Genomic DNA, 21,135 nt, shown 5'->3' on the forward strand with positions numbered 1-21,135 from the left:
CACAGGTATTTCAGGAACAGCTTTTGAGCTTCATGTATAGAGCGCATTTTTGGAATTTGATTTTTCCTTCCAGTTCGGGTGCGCTCAACTTGCATTGCATGCACACAGTCGAATTTTCGTCATATGTTTACGTGGGTCTCTTGGTGATTAAACCGACACTTTTTGGGTTTACTGGACGCAAACATTCATTATGAAACGGGAATGACATGTTCACCTACGCGGTAAGCTACCTGACCAGGCAAGCATTGTTTATGATACGTATGCAAACGGACGCCAGCTGTCTGATAAATATGCTACTGCCGTCAAGCCGATGAAAATCATACATTGCATGGCAAGGGGGCGCTGGGTATCGCTAGAGAAGCTCCAGTGACGTGCAGGAGCGAAACAGGAGTTCCATTTAAGCTGCGACGGACGCTTGCGGCGACACGCGGCTGTCGCTCCGGGGACCAGCCAGCCCAGCGGCCAGCTCAGCTGACCGCCGGTAACGCGGGACCAGCCAGCCCAGCGGCCAGCTCAGCTGACCGCCAGTAACGCGGGACCAGCCTGCCCAGCGGCCAGCTCAGCTGACCGCCAGTAGCGCGGGACCAGCCTACCCAGCGGCCAGCTCAGCTGACCGCCAGTAACGCGGGACCAGCCTGCCCAGCGGCCAGCTCAGCTGACCGCCAGTAGCGCGGGACCAGCCTGCCCAGCGGCCAGCTCAGCTGACCGCCAGTAGCGCGGGACCAGCCTGCCCAGCGGCCAGCTCAGCTGACCGCCGGTAACGCGTAAATCACATCAGCGGTTGCGGCGTCACGCTCAAGTAAGCTGCCCACAAGGCTGGCTCTGCTGAAGCAACCGAGTGGTAGATGTACATCGCTCCCAGCGATGAGTGAACTGCGCAAAGTTTGAGCCGATTTCAGCGTTATAATAGGATATGCACCCTTCCAGCTTCTCACACTTCTGTTCACACTCCTCACCCTTGTGTTGACAAGTTTCCAAGCATGAGTGCTAATGCAGTGTTGTGCTTGCGTTGTATTTAAGCGTTCGTGCGGTTCAGGATTGAAATGTAACTTTGAAGCTGAGCATTTGCATGCCTTATGCACCACGGCCTCACAACTTCCCTTTCACAAAATGTTAGTTTTGTCTCTAACTCCAGAGCTAGACAGCCATGGCGCGCAAACTTGATATCTGCTGCACGGCCCGCCTAGCGCGACCGCGAAACGCGATCGCCAATTCCATGCGCCCCGGAGTGCCTCTCTTCACGGAGCCGGACTGGCGCGGACGGTCAGCCTGACCACGTGCCGTCGCCGGAGGCTGGCGCTGCGGGCCGGGCTGGGGCCGGGCCGACGCTGCTGCGGGCCGGGGCTCAGCTGGCGCTGCGGGTCGCGCCGGGCTCGGCCGACGCTGCTGCGGGCCGGGGCTCAGCTGGCGCTGCGGGCCGGCCGGGGCTCGGCCGACGCCGCGGACCGGCCGGGGCTCGGGGGGGCTCGGCTGGCGCGGCGGGCCGCTGAGGCTTGGCTGGCACTGCGTGCTGGCCGGGCTCGGCCGACGCCGCGGCCGGCCGGGGCTCGGCCGGCGCTGCTGAGGGCCGGGTTCAGCTGGCGCTGCTGCGGCCGGCCGGGGCTCGCTGGCGCCGTGGGCCGGGCTCGGCTGGCACTGCGTGCTGGCCGGGACTCGTCCGGCACCGCGGGCCGGGCTCGGTCAGCCGCCGGCCCCGCCGGTCCGACAGCATGTCCTGGCCGGCCGACGGGGACGTGCCACGTACCGCACTCCCGCTGATTTGGCTCCGGTACGCTGCGGGCGGATGTTGCGCACGCTGCCAGCGGCTGTGTCCGGCTGTGTCCGGCTGGCCAGTGGCTGTGTTCGGCTGTGTCCGGCTGTGCCCATGCTGTGTCTGGCTATGTCCAGCGGCTGCGTCCGGCTGTGTCCAGCGGCTGTGTCCGGCTGTGTCCAGCCTTCTGGTCAACGTGGCACTGCGCTACCTCTGGCTGCCTGGTGCGTATCAGTATGCCCAGGTGCGCATGCTCACATTTGTTTAATTCGAGTGGAAACGCTTATTCAGTCAGTAACACCCTTCAGGTCGCAGCTGCTATCCTGCTTTGCATGGCGATAACCCTAATTCATAGAATCACGCTTCTTGAGTGATAACTCAGGATGCAGGCGATATTCTTTTCTCAGAAATGTGTTTTATGTCCGGTCATCCATCACAGCATTCGAATTTATTTATTTTGGCGCGACGAGCCGCGGGCTGTCAGTCGGCTGCGATGTCGGTCGAACCCACCGCGGAGCAGCTTTCCACGCAGCCGGGACAGACAGAGGCGAGCGCTACTCAAACCGCCTGACCTTCAGGCACGCATGCCTCCAGTGAAGGACACTGAACAGGTCCGAAAACCAGTCCGACCTTGAAATTGTCACGGATGTTTGCATAAAACACGATACGCGGCAACTTAATGCCTGATAAATGTCCGCATCGCAAGTTTAGACAACAACACGTGCGGAGTTCTTTATCGACGCAGGTAGCTGTCAAGGCACTGGCGCGCCTCTCGTTAAGCTGAGCCGTCCGCTCTGATGGGGCTGGGACTTCGCAAACCTGCGTTCGCGAAGGGTCGAAAGCGGACGACGCGAAACAAAACCTGATGCTTTACACGCTCGGCCGTAGGCCTCGCTGTAACTATCATCCGCCGCTACCGGAAATGATAATTATGGAAATAATTCAACGTTTCAGGGATTGTGAGCTGGGTGGATGGTCCCCTTATGCACACTTACTGGCTGCAACGCAAAATATGTTGCAGCTGTGCACGAAATCACATATCACGTTCACAAGGAGCGTATGGGTGTATAATGTGCATGCTATTTGATCGCCTTCTATGTAATGCAAAAGTAGACCACGGAACACGTTGCGTTATGCACCCTATATATTTTGCAACCGTGCATTTCAGTAAGTAAATGAGAGTGGATTACACAAATGGGAACGTTCAGAAGGTTGGTATTATTGGGCAAACAGGAGCCCTCTGCTCCTTTACCCTACCACATACAGTCTCGTTCCTTAGTTGGTTATCGAGTTTAAGGGAGCCTCAACGGCGTTTGGTTCATACGTTCACGTCAAAATAAAGCTATAATTTATATACCCCGCAAAAATACAACTGTGGAGAAAAAACGGACAAGCGTAAGCATTTACCGCTCCTCAGAAGCGTAGCGAAACCAGTTCAGTTAGAAGTTATATCAACACCTAATGCTGTGAAGTCAGCCCACGCGGCCTGCTCATACGCGGCGACTGCACATAACGATCAAAACCTTTCGTGCTCATTGGGGCATCAACAGGACACAGGTGACCAAGGCTGCTGGTTGTGAGCTGATGCTTGAGCAACATGCTGCGTTTCGGCAAACTGAGGATTTGAGCAGAAATCAGTCATGGAAGAAGCACCTTGATCGTAAAATTTATAAGTAGTTGCTTGAGAACCGTATCACTATTTCATTATTTTCCATTCACTCGCACTTGGCTGCATCATTAAGTCGCACAGATCGGGTTTAGCGAGGTCGTCCGACAAAAATAATGTGCGAGACTAGCCAACGAACAGGACCGCCAAACCAGGGCTGATTCACTGGCCGCCGCAGACGCCATCTCGCCGCTGGCCCGTCGCGTCCGACGGCTTGCGCTGGCTGCTGGAGTAGCGCGCGCCCGGCGCGGCCGGCGCGCCTCGTGCGGCCGCTGGACGGTCGGGGGGGGGGGGGAGTGATCTCAGTCATTACGAGCTGGAAGCCGCCTTGGATCGAAGACGGGCGGAACTAATAACCGGCTGCTGCCCAGTCGTACGGCTTATTAGTGGCGGGCGGCGGCCGGCCGGTCGACTGCCAGCTCGCCGCGCGCGCCGCCTCGGGAACCAGGCCTGTTAACATCGCCGGCGATTGGAGCGCCTTTTGCGGTTTACTTCCAGCGCGGAACGATGAGCAGATGAGAAATGTCGATGGCGCGCGGGGAGAAAGATGGGTTGAAATAAATAACGGCGGGAGGAAGCCCCGTTTGGTCGTGGTTGCCACATGCCCGCTATCTCACACGGCACGGCATGTTCACCTGGCTGCTACCAGCTCATACGCCAAGCTTATGAGCAATAATAAATCATTAGGTGTACTAATAACAGCTGGTTTAAAGGATTGGGGAAATATTCCCGCTATTTTACGGCGATGTCATAGCATAGGCCAAGCGAGCAAATGCATATTTTTTCCACATCGTCCACAGATAGGTTTAAGCGACAGCACACTGCCCCTTCAAGCGCAGCCGGATGTCACGTCTTGAAACATATCCGCTATCATAATCGGTGATGTCGTGAAAATAAGACTACAGCAGAGCATCGTGGCTAACACAAAACCACCAGTGGGTTACAACTGGCGCTTCGCCTCCATCATCCAGGTGTTAGCATGGAGTGTTGCTGAGGACGGCCAGCCATGGTGCGATGGTGCCACGGCAGGCGCTTGACTGAGCTTCACTGGCGCCTGATGAAGAACCTAAGCCCTAGGCACGAATCCAGACAGCGGTGACACCAGCGTCGCCATCTGTGGAGCGAGCGTGTGAAGCGACTCACACTAGGTGCTAAGGTATGCGTCAACCACGAAACAGAAGCGTGTTGGCCGCGGAACAGCCGCGGGCGCGTCGTCTGAGGCTGTTTATCAGGCGTCAAGATCAGGCTGTTTATCAGGCTGGTTGTTTGTTGATGCATGCAACGGTCAAATCTAGTAGCATCGCTATTTAGTGGAAGCCACCGGTTCGGCCGAAGCTTACCTCGGCGGGAAAAGACCCCTAGCTTCCCGCTCCGAGGTTAGCAACACGTAAACCAGCCTGCTGCTCCGCCTCCCGACCCCATGCGCGTCAGCCGTGAAGGCGTGGGGCGCCAGCCTTAGTAGAACCAAAGAACGGTGGCCGGGGAGCCTGCCTGCGCCAGCCTAGGGCCAAATAACGCTAACAATAACGGAAATATCTGACAAGCTACATTGAGCAGACGGGTATTGCGTTTCAAGTAAAGCACTACGTCAGGCTTATTGGCCCTTTTCTGACGTCAATAGAAGGCTGGAGAGACTGGAGGGATACAATTGTGAGCCAGTCAGCGTGTGCGAATATTAACACGCTACCCGCGGGGTTCTCAAATCGCGAGGTGCGTGGACCTCTTGATGCGCACCGTGCGTCTCTCTCTCTCTCTCCCGCTCTCTCTTCTTCTTCTCTCTCTCTCTCTCTCTCTATCTATCTCTCCTCTCTCTCTCTCTCTCTCTCTCTCTCTCTCTCTCTCTTCTCTCTCTCTCTCTCTCTCTCTATCTCTCTCTCTCTCTCTCTCTCTCTCTCTCTTCTCTCTCACTCTCTCTCTTCTCTCTCTCTCTATCTTCTCTTCTTCCTCTCTCTACTCTCCTCTTCCTCTCTCCTCCTATCTCTCTCTCTTCTCTCTCTCTCCTCTCTCTTCTCTCTCTCTCTCTCTTCTCTCTCTCTCTCTCTCTCTCTCTCTCTTCTCTCTCTCTCTCTCTCTCTTTCTCTCTCTCTCTCTCTCTCTCTATCTCTCTCTCTCTCTCTCTCTCTCTCTTCTCTCTCTCTCTCTCTCTCTCTCTCTCTCTCTCCTCTCTCTCTCTCTCTTCTCTCTCTTCTCTCTCTCTCTCTCTCTCTCTCTCTCTATCTCTCTCTTCTCTCTCTCTCTCTCTCTCTCTCTCTCTCTCTCTCTCTCTCTCTCTATCTCTCCTCTATCTCTCTCTCTCTCTCTCTCTTCTCTCTCTCTCTCTCTCTCCTCTCTTCTCTCTCTATCTCTCTCTTCTCTCTCTCTCTCTCTTCTCTCTCTCTCTCTCTCTCTCTCCTCTCTCTCTCTCTCTCTCTCTCTCTCTCTCTCTCTCTCTCTCGCTCTCGCTCTCGCAATTTGAAAGCCGCGAAACGGCGGCTGAAAACCCCATAGGTGCTCATTTGTGTACTACTTGACTCACGAGCACTTTGATCATCCAGTGTTCAGACCATTTAATAATGTACACAGCGCATTAGCGGTGAGGTGCTGGTTCGAGGAGAAAATTGCGGACCACGTCAACCATGCATTAAACATGTGGGCGCAGCAGACTTACCGAATTCCGATTCCCATTCACGGAAGACTGCAAGAAAACACAGTTCACTCAATTGAAAACTTAGTTTTCGATTTAATTGCATAATGACGTCATGGATTACCATAACAATCGTTCTCTTGAAGTCAATTTGAAGTCGTCCTCGGACAGCGTGGGGAGAAGTGCAGCGGAGTGAATAGCAATCAACATTTCCTGAAGGTTCCGATATATTTCACACATTAGGCAATCGTGGCTCCAGGGTTGTAGCTGTCACTTCATTATCTGTTCACCTGCTATCTATCTAATCGAGACAAGATTGTAAGGAATGGACAGCGAGGGTTTTCAGTCAGATGCATACACGCAAAGTACCAACACTTTCCACAAGGTAAATCGAGACCTATAAAAAACATGTGTGAAGCTGTTTCAAAACTCCCTGCCTCGATAACCAAACAACTAAGGATGCATCTAAGCCATGGGTATAACATAAGAATGCATCTGAATAGGTCGATTGTACATTTTTCCCTCAACTGCGCGAGGGCAGTAGCTAGCTAGAAATAGGTTGTAGTCAGCAAACTGCTCGTCACATGACTTCTGCCAATACGAAGCATAAAAAGCTGAGTTAGTCCGATACCGTCTGTGGATTACGCCGCCAGCGACCGCCGCCAGAGACCGCCGCCAGAGACCGCCGCCAGAGGCCGCCGCCAGCGACCGCCGCCAGAGACCGCCACCAGAGACCACCGCCAGAGACCGCCGCCAGAGACGCCACCAGAGACCGCCACCAGAGACCGCCGCCAGAGACCGCCACCAGAGACCGCCACCAGCGACGGTCACCAGAGAGGCCAGGACGTTAAAGGCATCCTTTCCCCGCCTGGATGCTCAGCGCCTGATTGTCGGAGTGGGAGTAATTATAACGGTTATCGATAGCCCTGGTCAATTTCACAAAGTAGCCCTTCAGCTGATGCTTGTGACGTGATTGATAGAGTCACAAATGATCGAAGACACCCTATTGGTCATACATAAGTTTTTAAATGACTTTGTGGCTCTTAAGCATCAACAATGTTGATAGCAAAGCTTTGAAAAGTAGTGCTAATAACAGAATGCATTTTAGAATTCTGCCATAGTTTTGACAGTCATGGGTCAAGGCCAAGTCAAGGTCAGAAAAGTAAATAACTCATGGGATCCAACTTCGTTGCTCTAGGTACATGTGCTTCATATTAATCATTAGTCTCTTGATGTGGTAACCACGCAGGCTTATGACAAGTGACATGGTAAATCACTTAGGTTCTGCGCTTTTAAGCCATTTTAACATGCAGCCGACCCTTTTGATCGGATGAAATTCTGGTATCAGCGCGATGCTGAGCGTCCCCTTGCGTGCGCCCTGGCCTCGCCGTTCGTTCGTCATATTCCGGGCCAGTGGTGGAATATTACGGCGACAGCTTAACGTGCCGCAATGCTCGGCACGGCTTGTCCTACTCTCTGACGTCACCTGACCTTTAGTGGGTCCGCTGCCACCGTCTGCGGGCCACCCCAGTCTGCGGCAAAGGGCGAGGGCCTAAAGCGATTCGAACTCATGCCGCCACGGGTGGGCGGATCGGGAGAAGACGCTTTAAACGGAGCATGCCACCTTTGAAGACGGATACGAAAGTGAGCATCAGGTGTGATGAAGTAAGCTCACCGTAACTTTTGGTATACGTTAGAATGGAAAATACTGTTTTAGAACAGAATTTCTCTATTCATCAAAATGTTTCTCAGCGTGGCATTCCTTGATGGCGTCATCGTACCTTGCGCAACGTTGATTGAGATCCAATTGACGGCCAATCTGGAAGTCGTGCTCGCGAATGTTAGATATGAACGACTCGACAATCTTGTTTTGTCTGGACCGCCGCATGGCCAATGGAATTTGAGGATCTGAATTGCGTTATTATGACATCAGGGATGCCTGAATGACCTTAAAATAGTCTGCGCGATATGATATGCACATCTTAGGGGATGTCTAGTTCTAGACACCAGTGAATACCAGTGATCTTTTGCTTATAGTAGATATTCTAGGTTTCAGGCGGCTGCATTTGGAGGTCTGACACGCTTTGGACTCGGAATCGGAGCTTGACCTTATTTGACCTCATTTGACCTGAAGATCATGACCCCAGCAACCTTCAAGTTGTATACAAGTAAGCTCACATACAAGTAATTCGGTGCATTCTAGCCCTCTCAGTTTTTTCAAGATCTTAAGGACGGGGGTCCATTGTCCCCTCCCCCTCCCCTCTCCCCTTCCCACCCGACCATGTGACATTTTTGCCTCCACCTCCTCCCATTCGAGGCATGTGGCGTTGAACGGGTCACCCAGACGCATGTTATCCTCTTCCTCCAAGCTGGTCGCGAGTTAGCAAACGTACCACAATCAGAAAGATTGACCACATCATGTTAGGAGTCTGTTTGGCCAATCGCCTTCCAGGAAACAGCGATATGTCACCGGCCGCTCAGCGCCGGCGTACTTTGCGCATCCCTTCAGCAAGCAGTTGTGCTGCCAAGTTTTTAAAGCGCAGCCCGTGTGACCAGTGCAGAGCGAATGGACAGCCTAGGACCCCTTTTCCACGCCACAGGGGAACAGAGTGGTTGGAAAAGAAAGCGTTGTCATCGAGAGATTTTGTGCATGCCGCCCATTACCGCAAGGCCTGTTGGCCATTGTCGCCATGGGCAACTTCCGCCGCCCACAGCTCCGCTAGCGTCATGGCCGGCGACACTGATAAACGGCTACTGAACGGGCTGATTAATAATTAGCAAACGATAAGTGGCTCGGTTCCCGCCGAACTTCGGGGCGCCCGCAACGACCCATCAGGCCGGCGCGACCCGCGACCAGGCCGCTCGGTGATTATTGCTTGGGGTCTGGGCCCCGCTTCTGCTCCCAGGGCCATTTTGTTCGCGGCTGGCCGACCCGATCACACGGCCCACCGCTGGTACGTGACCCGGAGCCTGTCTCATCGCAAGGTCGGACCGCCGCTTCAACACTCGTCCACTCCGAGCGCCGCCCGGCGGCAGCCAGCCGCAGTCGTCGCAGCTGAGCCGGTGCGGGCCGTCGAGCGACCCCCAGCCCGCATTCCGTGGTATGCCCAGCTCGCCGCGGCTGGTCCAACGAGACGGCAGCGGCCGGCGCGCGCCCCGCACCGCCGGCCCAGCCCTTGCTTTCGCGCGGACGCCGCGCCCTCGGCACACGGGCGAGGCAGCGCCGCGTATTATTTCGGCAATCTGCCAGACATAATGGCATCGATTGGGGGCGTGCGATGACGCAGCGGCCGCCTCGAGCGGCCGGCCTCGACCTGCCTCGGGCCCACGTCAGCGGTCCGGCCTGGGTCAGGTCAGCTCACGAGCCAGACCTGACCTGCAACTGCAAGCCGTGCCGCGAAGCCAGATGGTCAGGCCAGGAGAGGATGTATGCCCAGGTTTTACCGAGGCCGCTGGCGACATTTCGTTGTGGGCTAAACCAGCGACAACCCAGACGGAATCCAGTTAAGGTGTGTCACAGCACTGTGTTTCGTGCTGTAGGCGAAGATAAAAGCACCAAAACTCCGCCAATGCCCCTGCCAGAGAGCGTAAATGCCGCGCAACGCGTGCAGCTCGCACGGCCGCCAGCCCGTGCGCCGGCCCTCGCGCGTGCAGGCCATGCGGGGGGCGTGCCGCCGCCGCCTCCGCACGAAAACAACCCCGAGCGCGCCGCGTGCCAACCGACTGGAGGCGATGAGGAGGGAGGGGGGGGGGGGGGGGCGAGAGTGTTGGCCCGCTGCCTGGGGGCGCGTAAACAGCGCACAGCGGCGGCGACGCGCGGCGGCCACGAGGACGGCGCGCCGACGACACTCATCTGAGGCACAGGCGCGGCGGGCTGCTGGGCTGCGTCTCAAGGGCCTCAGCGGGCTACTGGGCTACGTCTCAAGGGTCTGCAGCGGACTGCTGGGCTACGTCTCAAGGGTCTGCAGCGGGCTGCTGGGCTGAGTCTCAGGGGTCTGCAGTGGGCTGCTGGGCTGCGTCTCGAGGCCCTGTAGCCGGCCGCTGGGCTTCGCCTCGAGGGCCTGCAGCGGGTTGCTGGGCTGTTTCTCGAGGGCTTGCAGCGGGCCGCTGGGGTTCGTCTCGACGGTCTGCAGCGAGCTGCTGGGCTGCGTCTCGAGGGCCTGCTGCGCGACCGTCTCAGCGTGTTCACCGAACTAGCGGTGGACACACTCAGACCGCTGTCTTGGGCCGCCTCCTGGCGCTGTCACCGCCACCATGCTGGCCGCTGAGCTGTCGTGTTACCGCTGCCCACTGATCAGTCTTTTCACGCTGACCTCTTGCCTCAACTGACTGTCAGGCTGTTGTCTCAACTTGGGCCACCTTCTCACCCATTTGTTGTCTTTCTCAGCCCTTTGCTGTCTTCTGGCCCTCCTCTCTGTTGGCTCCCAGTGCAGCCGCTCGCTACTCTCTGTTGTCTCCCAGTGCAGCCGCTCGCTACTCTCTGTTATCCCCAGTACAACGGTGCGCTACTCACTGTTGTCTCCCAGTGCAGCCGCTCACTATTATTTGCTGTCTTCCGGTGCAGCCGCTCGCTACTCTCTGTTGTCCCCCAGTACAGCCGTGCGCTATCCTCTGTTGTTTCTCAGTGCAGCCGCTCGCTATTCTTTCTTGTCTCCCAGTGCAGCCGCTCGCTACTCTCTGTTGTCTCCCAGTGCAGCCGTTGCACCACTCTCTTCAGCGCTGAATTCGGTTGCCGTCTCGGCGGAAGCCGGCGCCGGAAGGCCACGTCCGGTGCTGTCGTTACAGCTATCTGGCCGCACGACTGGCAGCGAGCGCCGATGATAGCGCCGGCGCGTGACGACGGGCGTCAGGCGCGGCTCGCCGGCGCGCCGAGACGCACGACGCACGGACGCGCCGGGCAGACGTGGCCCGGGCACGCCTGGCTGTGCCACGCCTGTTAGGGCTGGTGCATGGATGCGTCTCCTTGGTGATGTTTTGTGAGCCGTGCAGCGATGGTGGCGTTTTATGAACCGTATGCGTCTGCTTGACATAGTTAAACAAATGTCTGTCCTGAAGTATGTAAAATGTTGTTTTGGATGAACGTAAGACCCTCTGACTGCTGTTGAGAAAATTGAAATAGTAAAGCATCTCAAAATTGGCTGTTAAAAGTAATTCTCTCGAAGGTACGTCCACACCGCCTCCCTACAGCACATTGTCAGATTCGTGTGCTCAGAAGCTACATTGAGGAGAAAACAAGGGGTGTGAGGAGAGAGATTCGGACGTGAAAATTATAACAGAGGATTCCAGAAGCTCCGCCAGATCCCTCCCTCATCTCAGGGCTTCGCCAGACCCTCCCTCACCTTCCGGAGCTCCACCAGACCATCCCTCACCGGAGGAGCTCCGTCAGATCCCTCCTCATCTCAGGGGCTCCGTCAGACCCCTCCCTCACCCCCAGGAGCTCAGTCAGACCCCTCCCTCCCCTTCAGGACTGAGCAGCTGATCAGGGTACCTTTCAAAAACACATCCAATTAGTGGATTTGGGATTTCCCACGACATGGGTGCCACAAATGCCACGAATTCGAATTTCACCGGCAGCGCTGGGAGATTTCATTTAGTTAAAAGAGTGAGGTGAGGCGGGTGATGTCTGAGGTCGGCGAGAACCAATGTTATGGCGGCCGTGCCCTGCAGTGTGCTGCTACCGACGCAGCTAAAAACGGCAGTGTACTAAAGATGCACTGCGCGCGGAGAGGGGACTCTGTTAAGAGTGCGAATGGTTATCGTGCGGGTGTCAGCCATCATGTGATACGTTTGAATGTACTTCGTTGTGAGCTGTTGTTGCACTGATGGGGCGGTCAATGTTGTTTGCTGGGGTGTTAATTAAATAATCTTCAATTTGATCAACGAAAATTATTTCCAATGAATCCACATATCTACGCAGCATTCCAATGGGCCCTTTCGTGCTACCAAGTTTGGAGCCGTCAATTGTTATGAGACTTATAATTTTCCAGAATAAATCCATTACACAGTCGTGGCATCACACATGTACATGCAAGCCACCAGACGTTGTAATCTAATCTTTAACAAGACCATTGCACCGTTAGCCAGAGCAAAGTTATTGCGGAGAACTGATAATTTCATCTGCTAGCAGTTCGTTCACGTGCTTTTAGCAGGAAACCACCAGGGTGATGGTGGTGAATTTTGTGGATATGGTGCGAGGGGTTTGTGTCATCAACACTGCGACGTGGCAGGCCACAACATGAACCGTGGATGTGTGTTAAAATCACATCAGACATTGCGCCTCGGGCGCTTTTGGCAATGCAAAGGAGGAGCATCAAAAAGCGTAGCGTGTGAACATGCTTTGAGGCTTTTTATCCCCGTAATGACACAATGCTGTCTTGCTGTGACTGAATGTACCACGCTACGTGATTTAGGCGTCTAGCGTGAGAACGACAGGCATTCCATCATGAGCAGAATGTGTGCCCAGCGATCGAAGAAAATCCTGAATAGCTCATTATGGCACAAGTATATTGGTCCGATCCATGTTCATTGTCATGCGTGCAATGAATGTGAAATCAGCTTCTTGATGATATCATTTGATCACTTCTTTGATCACCGCTTGAATCTTCATATCCGGCGGAATACAAAGATGCAACAGCGATACAAGAGCACATTTTTAATTTACAACTCACGCTTCCCAATTCTTGCACAGTTTTCTACGAGGTTACAGTCGAGGAACAACCTGCTTACATAGCAACCAGGTGAAATCGTGCGGAACAGGTGCCGTGAAGCCCGCGCAGCCCAGAAGAGTGAGACATCGATCCTGAGCGTCCCGCACGCCGCCGCGGCTAATCGATTTCACGCCGCGTCACAGGCCAGCCCGGTCGCGTTCTGCTCGTTGGGACTTCGTGCCAATGGTGGGACGGCGGGGTAATGCTCGGCGCACCGAGCGCACTGGCAGACGCGTACGTCCCGGGACCGGTTCCCTGAGCCGTCTGCGCGCAGCCCGGAAACGGGCGTCCGCAAGCCGACCGCTCCGCAGCCCGCCGGCCAAGACATCTTAATCGCGATGGCCCCATGGCTTTGAGCAAAGCTAAGTTATCTGCCTGCAGGATCGACTAAGTGTTCTGGTGTCTCTATGGTCTTGGAGCCAGCACCAGGTGCTTTGCTGTGATCAGCGCGTAAAAGAAATAGATGAAATAAATACACAGTTGCAGCTGGTCTTTTGCATCGTGATTACCTACTGTAACTGGTTTGTCCAATCACGTTGGCATTTTTCGGGCGTTTTGTAGGATGAGAGGGTTTTACAGTTGACGGTGGACATGCAACATTGGTCGCGGCTGAACAAAAAACTTCATTCAACGTGATAGCACGGCCTTTCGATTCGAACATCCCTATAAACGATATCGAGGCGCCTACTTTCACATACTCAGCAATAGATTGCCTCCGGTGCTGGCCATCAGCCGGTCATCTGGTCGCAAACGAGAGACTGGAGAGTCTCGACCAAGCACGCGAGCGCGCGCGCCCGCCGCCGCCACTCACCTGTACGCCAGCGGCGCTGGCTCCGCTGCACCGGAGATGGCCGGCAGCGAGGTGCGCCGCATCTTGGGCATGCCGGCTGCCAGGAGAAGCTGCTGCTGGTGCGGCAGCGGCGCAGCGTCAGCGCGCGCCCGTCGGCGGCGGCCGGCTCACAGAGCGGCACGGCCAGACGCACCCGCAGCCAGAGCGCGAGGGTGCCGCCCAGGCTGCAGAGCAAGTAGAGCAGCGGCGCCGCCAGCAGCAGGCGGCCGGCCGACAGCAGCAGCCAGAGCGCGACGGTAGCCAGCAGGCGAGCGTCGAGACAGCGCGGCCCCCACAGCAGCAGCGCGCCGCCCAGCACTGGCAGACGCACACCTGGCCACACCAGCTGAAGCAGCTCACCGAGCGCGCATGCGCACAGGACCAGGTACAGGTGGCGGCCGCCGAGCGACTCGAGTGTCAAAGCGGCGGCGGCAGTCGACAGTACAACGCACGCGGCGCAGCTGAACGCCAGCAGCAGCGGCGCGCTGAGCGAGACGGCCAGCGCCAGCAGCAAGCCGCCGTAGAACAGAGCCGGCCCGAGCGGCCCACGCTGAGTCGGAGCGCCGAGACGACACTGCGCGCGCTGACCACCTCCGGTAGCAGCACCGACACGTAGTCCTCGGCCCACCTGCGGCTAACCGACATGGCGCATGTCGGCGCCGCGCGCGCGCGCTCCGCCGTCCGCCTGGCCGCGGACACCCTGGCAGGCCGACCCACTGCGCCGGCCACCGCGCGCCACTCCCGCCATCTATTGCGGCCGAAACGAATCAACAAGTGCGATCGATACGACCGACGGACGGGCGGTGGCCGCCGCCGCTGCCCGTCGGGACCCCCTGCCAATTAGCCGGCTGCCGGGATCGAAATGACGGCCAAACCTGCCGTCGCACCCCCCACCCGACGGTCAACATGGCTGGGCGCGCGTCGTGCCGTCGGAGCCGCATGCATTCAACTGAACTTGCGTGCGGGCGGGCGGGAGGTGGCTGATTCAGTTTGGCGCGGGGGTGGTAACGCGCTGCTTCCTGTCAGGGCTTGCGGTAAATGCGGATCTGGGCGGCCTGCGAAAACAGGCATCATTGGCAAGCACACGCTGATTGCATCAGGCCTGGCACACCACATTGAACTCGATGACAGGCGGGCGATGGTGTGCGACAGCAAGTTTGTGGTGTTGAACAAGCCAAGCCGGACGGGGCGGCGTGCCCGCCTGTGTTGATGTCTCACAGTGGGGGCGTTAACGTTGGTTCCAACGCCACTCGGACAAATGATTCATGCGTCTAAAATGTTTATGGAATGATCACTACTGGATGCAGAAAACTGGCACCAGTGCTGGTAGTGTTAACCGACACCAATGCTGGTGATGTTTTCCCAACACCAGTGAATGCAGTCGAATCAGCATGAACGCGTGAAAATACCCACTGGCGTATTGTTGATACTGTGTTGAGTACCTGCACCACCTTTGGTAACTGACTTTTCCATTTTTTAAATCGCTATACATGCAGGCAAATCCCGGCTTTTTGCAGACGGCCTGCAAATTCAATGACTCGTCTTTGGGCACATAGAGTCCTTTGTATAGTGATCACGTGAGATTTAACCTTCCGCTGGTAACAGTCCGGCGCCTCGAGAGGATGTCGCTCGGCTGGTGGACAGCCCGGCGCCTCGGGGGGGATTGGCGAGTCGCTCGCTGGTGACAGCCCGGCGGCCTCGGGGTGATGGCGAGTCGCTCGCTGGTAACAGTCCGGTGCCTCGGGAGGATGACAAGGTCGCTCGCTGGTGACAGACCGGAGCCTCGGAGGATGGCCGAGGTCCGCTCGCTGGTGACAGTCCGGTGGCCTCGGGGAGGATGACAAGTCGCTCGCTGGTGACAGACCGGAGCCTCGTGGAGGATGGGAGTCGCTCGCTGGTACAGTCCGTGCCTCGGGAGGATGGCGAGTCGCTCGCTGGTACAGTCCGGTGCCTCGGGAGGATGGACGAGGTCGCTCGCTGGTGACAGTCCGGCGCCTCGGGAGGATGGCGATCGCTCGCTGGTGACAGACCGGCGCCTTGGGACGGATGGCGAGTCGCACCCTTCCCGACGCTGCTCGATCTCAGCAAGCTGTCACGCAACACTGCAAGCATGACAGATCACGAAAGCTGTAGGCTGAATTCAACCGGCTGCCTGATTGTATGCATTGTTTGCCGGCACACCCCCGAACCGTCTGGGGCCGTCTCGCAGCAGTCGCATTGAGTGAGCCAGGCGCCCAGGCAAACTGGATATGATTCAGTTAAGACACGCGGGCAAGTGTGCTGACAGATGTAGGCCGCCACGAACAATTTGCAGTGGCTAGGGACGTACATGGTGGACCGTGCATGTCATGCAGGAAGTCCATTCAATGATCATAACGAAGGAATTTCGGCTTGCGAAACGCAACTTAAACCGGACGGCCAACAGAAAGAGTCCACAAGTGAAGCGTTCGATACAATGGATCTGTTTCGTCAGTGTTTTCATTCCAGTGAATTTTAGCACATGAGTGCTGCCTATATCTGGTTAGATTTATGACAGGAGAGGTCATGCTTTACTTCGCGCTTTTACTAAACGAAACATTGCTAAAGACAGGTTGACAGTCACCCAACATGGATGTAACCATGCCGTTAATGCAGCTGGTGCCCGGTTTTGCTTTGGTGCAACTTTGCATCATTTCTACATCCAAATTTATCGTAACAATCACAAAACGCGCTAGTATCCGATCGGAAATTAATGTATATTCGTGCGAAGTGAAGCGATATCACGGCTTTCTAGCTCAAACCACGACAAGGAACTGATCCCTTCCTCGCTGAAAGCATTTTGTTTTTTTTCTGAAATAAGCCATTGTGAAGAAGTTTGATGTTCCCACGACGTCAGCGATGGCCCCGATGATGAGCTACGAATGAGCTACGCTGATGGATGGCCTGAACGTGATTCCTGCGATGAGCTATAATAAAGCGAAACTTTGACAGCAAAAAGTAAATCACTTTCAAACGGATACGTTGGCATATAATCTATCACATTTATATTAGCCCGAGATAAGTGATCGACCAGCGCGCGTTTTGGGTGGCTCGGCTCGCAGGGTATCACTCGTGGGAATCTCCCGATCTGCTTGTCGTGTGTAGAATTATACCTGAAGACGGTCAGCATAGCTGATAGTATATATCGGCAAATAAAACCGAAAACTCTTTATTTAAAATCGTTTTAAAAAATTGTGACTTGCTCTTTTCAAAGACCCGCCAACTGTCAAGCCATCGTCTTAGACAAACAGCCTAGGTTATTTGGCCGCCGAAGAAGATAAAAACTTCTGATCCACTTCCAACTTTGTTTTTCAGCGTCTCGAGTTCGAGAACTTGCGTGTTTAATTTTGCTCAATAACGCAGCAGCGCATTATTCGCTTCAGTAAGCCGTTTCCATGCCTGGCCAACATGTGGTGGCTTGTTTGGTTTTGGTACCCATGTGGTATGCGCTGAATATCACATGGACCATGGAATTCCTGACCTGCCAAGACATGCAGCGCTGCCGCGGTATAGCCCCGGCAATTTGCACTTCGCTGACGTTTATGCATAAGTTAGCGTCCCTTGCGTGGCATAGTACAGCGTCGGGCTGTCAGACTCCATGTCGCTTCAGCAGGACAGACGAGAGCCTCCCAGCACGCCGCAATGAAGGCGGAGTGTTGCGGGCCTGGCCAGGCCGCGGCAGAAGCGTTCTCCGCGGAGCTCGGACAGCTGGTGGCGGCGGAGAGCTGGGTCTGGCCAGGCCGCCGCCGGAGCGTTTTCCGCGGAGCTCGGACAGCTGGGGGCAGCGGGGTGTTGCGGGTCTGGCCAGGCCGCCGCCGGAGCGTTTTCCGCGGAGCTCGGACAGCTGGGGGCAGCGGAGCGCTGCGGGCCTGGCCAGGCCGCCGCCGGAGCGTTCTCCGTGGAACTCGGACAGCTGGGGGCGGTGGAGCTACCGGCGACGAGTATATCGGGCCGCCCACCCAGGCAGGAACGGTCACGAGTGTCCGCACTGTACAGCATGCTGGCGGCCACGCCTTTAGCATCACGTCAAACAAGCAGGAGGCTGCGAACAGCACCTATATGTTACCAGCAGGTCGGCTAGAGGCGCTTACTTGCGAGGCTGCCTGGCCTCTCGCAGGCGTTTGATCGTCAGGCGTGGCTAGGCGCTGCTGGTTTATCGGTGCGCATGCCGACCGAGGAACCAGCAGCGCCTGCTCACGGCCGATTCGTCCTGCCCTGCGTGAAAAGCTCCGGATGCGAAGCCGACACCCGCTCCCTGACCAGACAAGTACCATGATCCAAGGGGCTTCAGGATCCTGCAGGACTCAGCGCTTGAGGCATGCTGTTGTTTGGCTCTAGGTGCGTGCCTGCTCCTGAGGGATGTGTCCTTCCGTTTGGTTAAAGGTCCGGGTCTGCCAAAATATGTATTTTTCTGTCGTTTTCATAAAAGCGCGTCATGCGTAGTGACGTTCTGTAATGGAGTTCGCTTATTTACTTCTTCTAGTAACGCCACCATCATCTGACGGTAGTAAGGATTCCATAACAGAGCGGCATAGCCCGTTTCGACATACGTACTGGCACAAACCGTGCCTATGTATGCCATGCACAACAATCCGATCCCACTTCTCAACCCGCCCGACCGACCTCAGACCTCATTTCTCAATCCGACCGACCGATCTCCGACCTCACTTCTCTCGTGCAAATCAATCCGACCCCATTTCTCAATCCGACCGACCGATCTCCGACCTCACTTCTCTCGTGCAACTCAATCCGAACCCACTTCTCAATCCGACCGACCGATCTCCGACCTCACTTCTCTCGTGCAACTCAATTCGACCTTGAATCAAGCCTCAAATTCAATTTCGTCTCATGTCATGAGCTCGTGTTAAGAATGATTCACATTAATGTCACTGAAATAAGTCATATCGTTCCTGTGCTGTACATTGCTAACACGAGAGTACTACAAATTGATACACGTTCCATGGTGTCATCGCGCATGGTCATTGTCGATGCGAACTGTGAAGCGAATGCCATTCTGCTGGCCGCACCGGCACCCTCCGCCGCCGCGCACCGCTGAGGACGACCCCGCCCACTCTGTATAGGACCGGGCGTCAACACGCGCCGAAATGTCACACAAAACCTGCCTTACTCCCAACGCACTGTATAATGCTGGACATATGTTGCTCGGCGGCGGATCAAAATCGCATAGTAATCTAAATCCTGTACATTTTAGGAACATCTAACATAGATAGATGGCAAAATAACAAGATAAGAGACTGAAGGCTACAAATAGGCCCTCGCAGAACCAGGCAAATGTCCAAATCGACCCGCTACATCCTGAAACCGTGGGGCACACAGGCATTCGTACAAACCATGTGCGTGCAGAGTTGGCGGACGGGTTACGTCGCTAGAACCAGCCAAAGAAGCGTTAGAAGGCTTCCCACAATGCACCAGACAACGTAACGTGTACGGTATAGACATGTCACCGCGGTTAGAAGATCGTGTGAGCACGTGACTCAAGGTCAAGACCAGTGTAGGGTTATGACGTGATTTCAGGTGCTCTAGCATCATTTCTTGAGAGTGAGCGGTGGCGCGTCCGACCTCCACCAGCTTTAGACTACGTTCACGTGCGAAGCTTGTCCCGGCAGCTCGTGACGTTAGAGTGCGCAGGACTTGTCCAACTACCGCGCGGTAGACGTGGGGCTAGATATGTAGGTCTCACCAGGCCCCAGAAGCCGCCGTCATGGGATTCGTCTGTGGCTCTCTGTTGACAATTGGCCAGGGGTGCCGGCCTGGCACGGGGTGACCCTGCTGTGGGACGACACGGTGCGATGACGCATCGGCTTGAAGGTCCGTCGCATTGACCTTGCTTTCCTGGTAAGGTGGGATGAGATTGCTCGCAACAATTTGTGCTTATGAAGCACGCGATCCCATACGATACCATCGCCGAATATTTGGTCCTTTTTAAAATAAGAATTGCTAAATAAAATTGCAGACTAGTAAACGTGCAGCGTTACGTCTTTGGCCTTCAAGCTTTGTGTTTAAGAGATCGCGTGTGAAATGTTTGAAGGATCATGACCCCCCTCCTCCCTGTTCCAGGCAGCGGTATGTGCTGGACTGGCAAGGCCGGTGATGGATGGTGCTGACAGGATCTTAACAAAGCTAACGTGCTGCACGCAATCCAGTCGCAACCATTGGCTAAATGAATTTCAGGTTTCCTATTTTGTTGTCATAATTTCAAAGTTGGCCGTTGCGGCCTGCGGCCAGCTGACTGCCTCCAGTTCTGTTTGCGACAACTATGCGCTAACTCTCTAAAGTTCATGAGCGCTGCGTGACGGTTGTTACCAGATTTGGTGGAGCGTTTCAAGAATAGCCTGCGGCGAGTCGTGGGTCCGAACCAGAGGCGTTGTTTTCTGGAAGTTGTTGTCGCAAGCTCAATCCAAGTCTGAGGATGAGATGGACTTGTGACAACTTAAAGAATGTTAGTGAAAATGAATGAGACCAAATTCAAGTGCTTTGGACTGACAGCTGGTCCGTCCTCCGCCATCTGCATTCCTCCGTGCCCGGTCTGTACCTGTCTGCGGGACCAGCTGTGTTTTGGTCCGTACCTGTGCGCGTGGCCAACAGTGTTCGGTCCCTATCTGTTTGCTTAGTCAACCGTGAGTGTCGAGCCGCGTATGTTGGGTTTTGCGAGTTTATGTATGTTGCTGTGTGTAGCGTCACAGTGCCATGCAGGGAGAATTATGTACCGGAATGCAAAGCACGATATGTGAGATAGCTTTATGTCGAGCCAGATCAAGGTGAATTATACATTCGATGAATGGCTTTGCTTCATATGAGTGGCAAGGCCAGGGGTGATAAAAGTTTGAGCGCTATCCCCTCGTTCCAAAAGGAATAATGTTTCAACTTGCGGCAAATCCCAGGTCCGAGGATGGACTACCTGTCCGTTCAAAAAGTGTTGAAAAAACAGCTTATCCCAAAGTTTTGTTTTGATACCAATTACCTCTCAATATTTTTCAGGTTTCAACGTCTTTTTCTTTTTTAAATCATTAGCTTTCAGCTTTCAACCAATAACTCTTGCCATCTATCGCGCCACCACATTTCCTGACTCGAATGGAATGAAACGAAACAAAAATGGAGGCTGGTAAGTAGCGTGTATCACAGGCTTTCGTAAAGACATTCACAATTTATATCGATGTCTGCTAAGCTTGACTATCACTAGGGTCGATAACGGCAGCTTAGTAGGATGGTGAGTGGTAACGAATTGTTCGACACGTCCGATTCGTGAGGAATAGCGAATTGAATCCAGTAGCCTAAGGAGTATGTGACAATGTACGTGATAAGGGTTTATATTTAAAATTTCAAAAAGCGGTATTTTCTAGTTTGCTCTATCCACAACCTGCTTATGTTCCAAAATCAAGTTATTTTGGGAATGAGAAGGGTTACATAAGCTGAGATGCATACCAGATTGCAACGCCACAGGATATCGGCTATGCAAAACGAATTCCAAAGAACCTTTACCCCTGTACGTCAAATTTCAAAATTGAACTCTGGTGATTTTTG

General features: G+C 54.9%; 1 protein-coding gene across 1 annotated transcript in view; it reads left to right on the forward strand.

Moving 5' to 3' along the window:
• The window catches only part of LOC119108075 (uncharacterized), a 53,045-nt gene extending 49,394 nt beyond the window's left edge, over positions 1-3,651 (forward strand). The window contains exons 3-4 of the mRNA XM_037231655.1: positions 1,911-1,994; positions 3,595-3,651. Of these exons, the coding sequence (XP_037087550.1) occupies positions 1,911-1,994; positions 3,595-3,651 (141 nt within the window). The remainder of the gene's footprint in view (positions 1-1,910; positions 1,995-3,594) is intronic.
• Positions 3,652-21,135: the final 17,484 nt, after the last annotated feature.

Source organism: Pollicipes pollicipes, unplaced genomic scaffold, assembly GCF_011947565.3.
Source record: "Pollicipes pollicipes isolate AB1234 unplaced genomic scaffold, Ppol_2.1 Scaffold_6686;HRSCAF=7923_pilon_pilon_pilon, whole genome shotgun sequence".
NCBI lineage: Eukaryota > Metazoa > Arthropoda > Thecostraca > Pollicipedomorpha > Pollicipedidae > Pollicipes > Pollicipes pollicipes.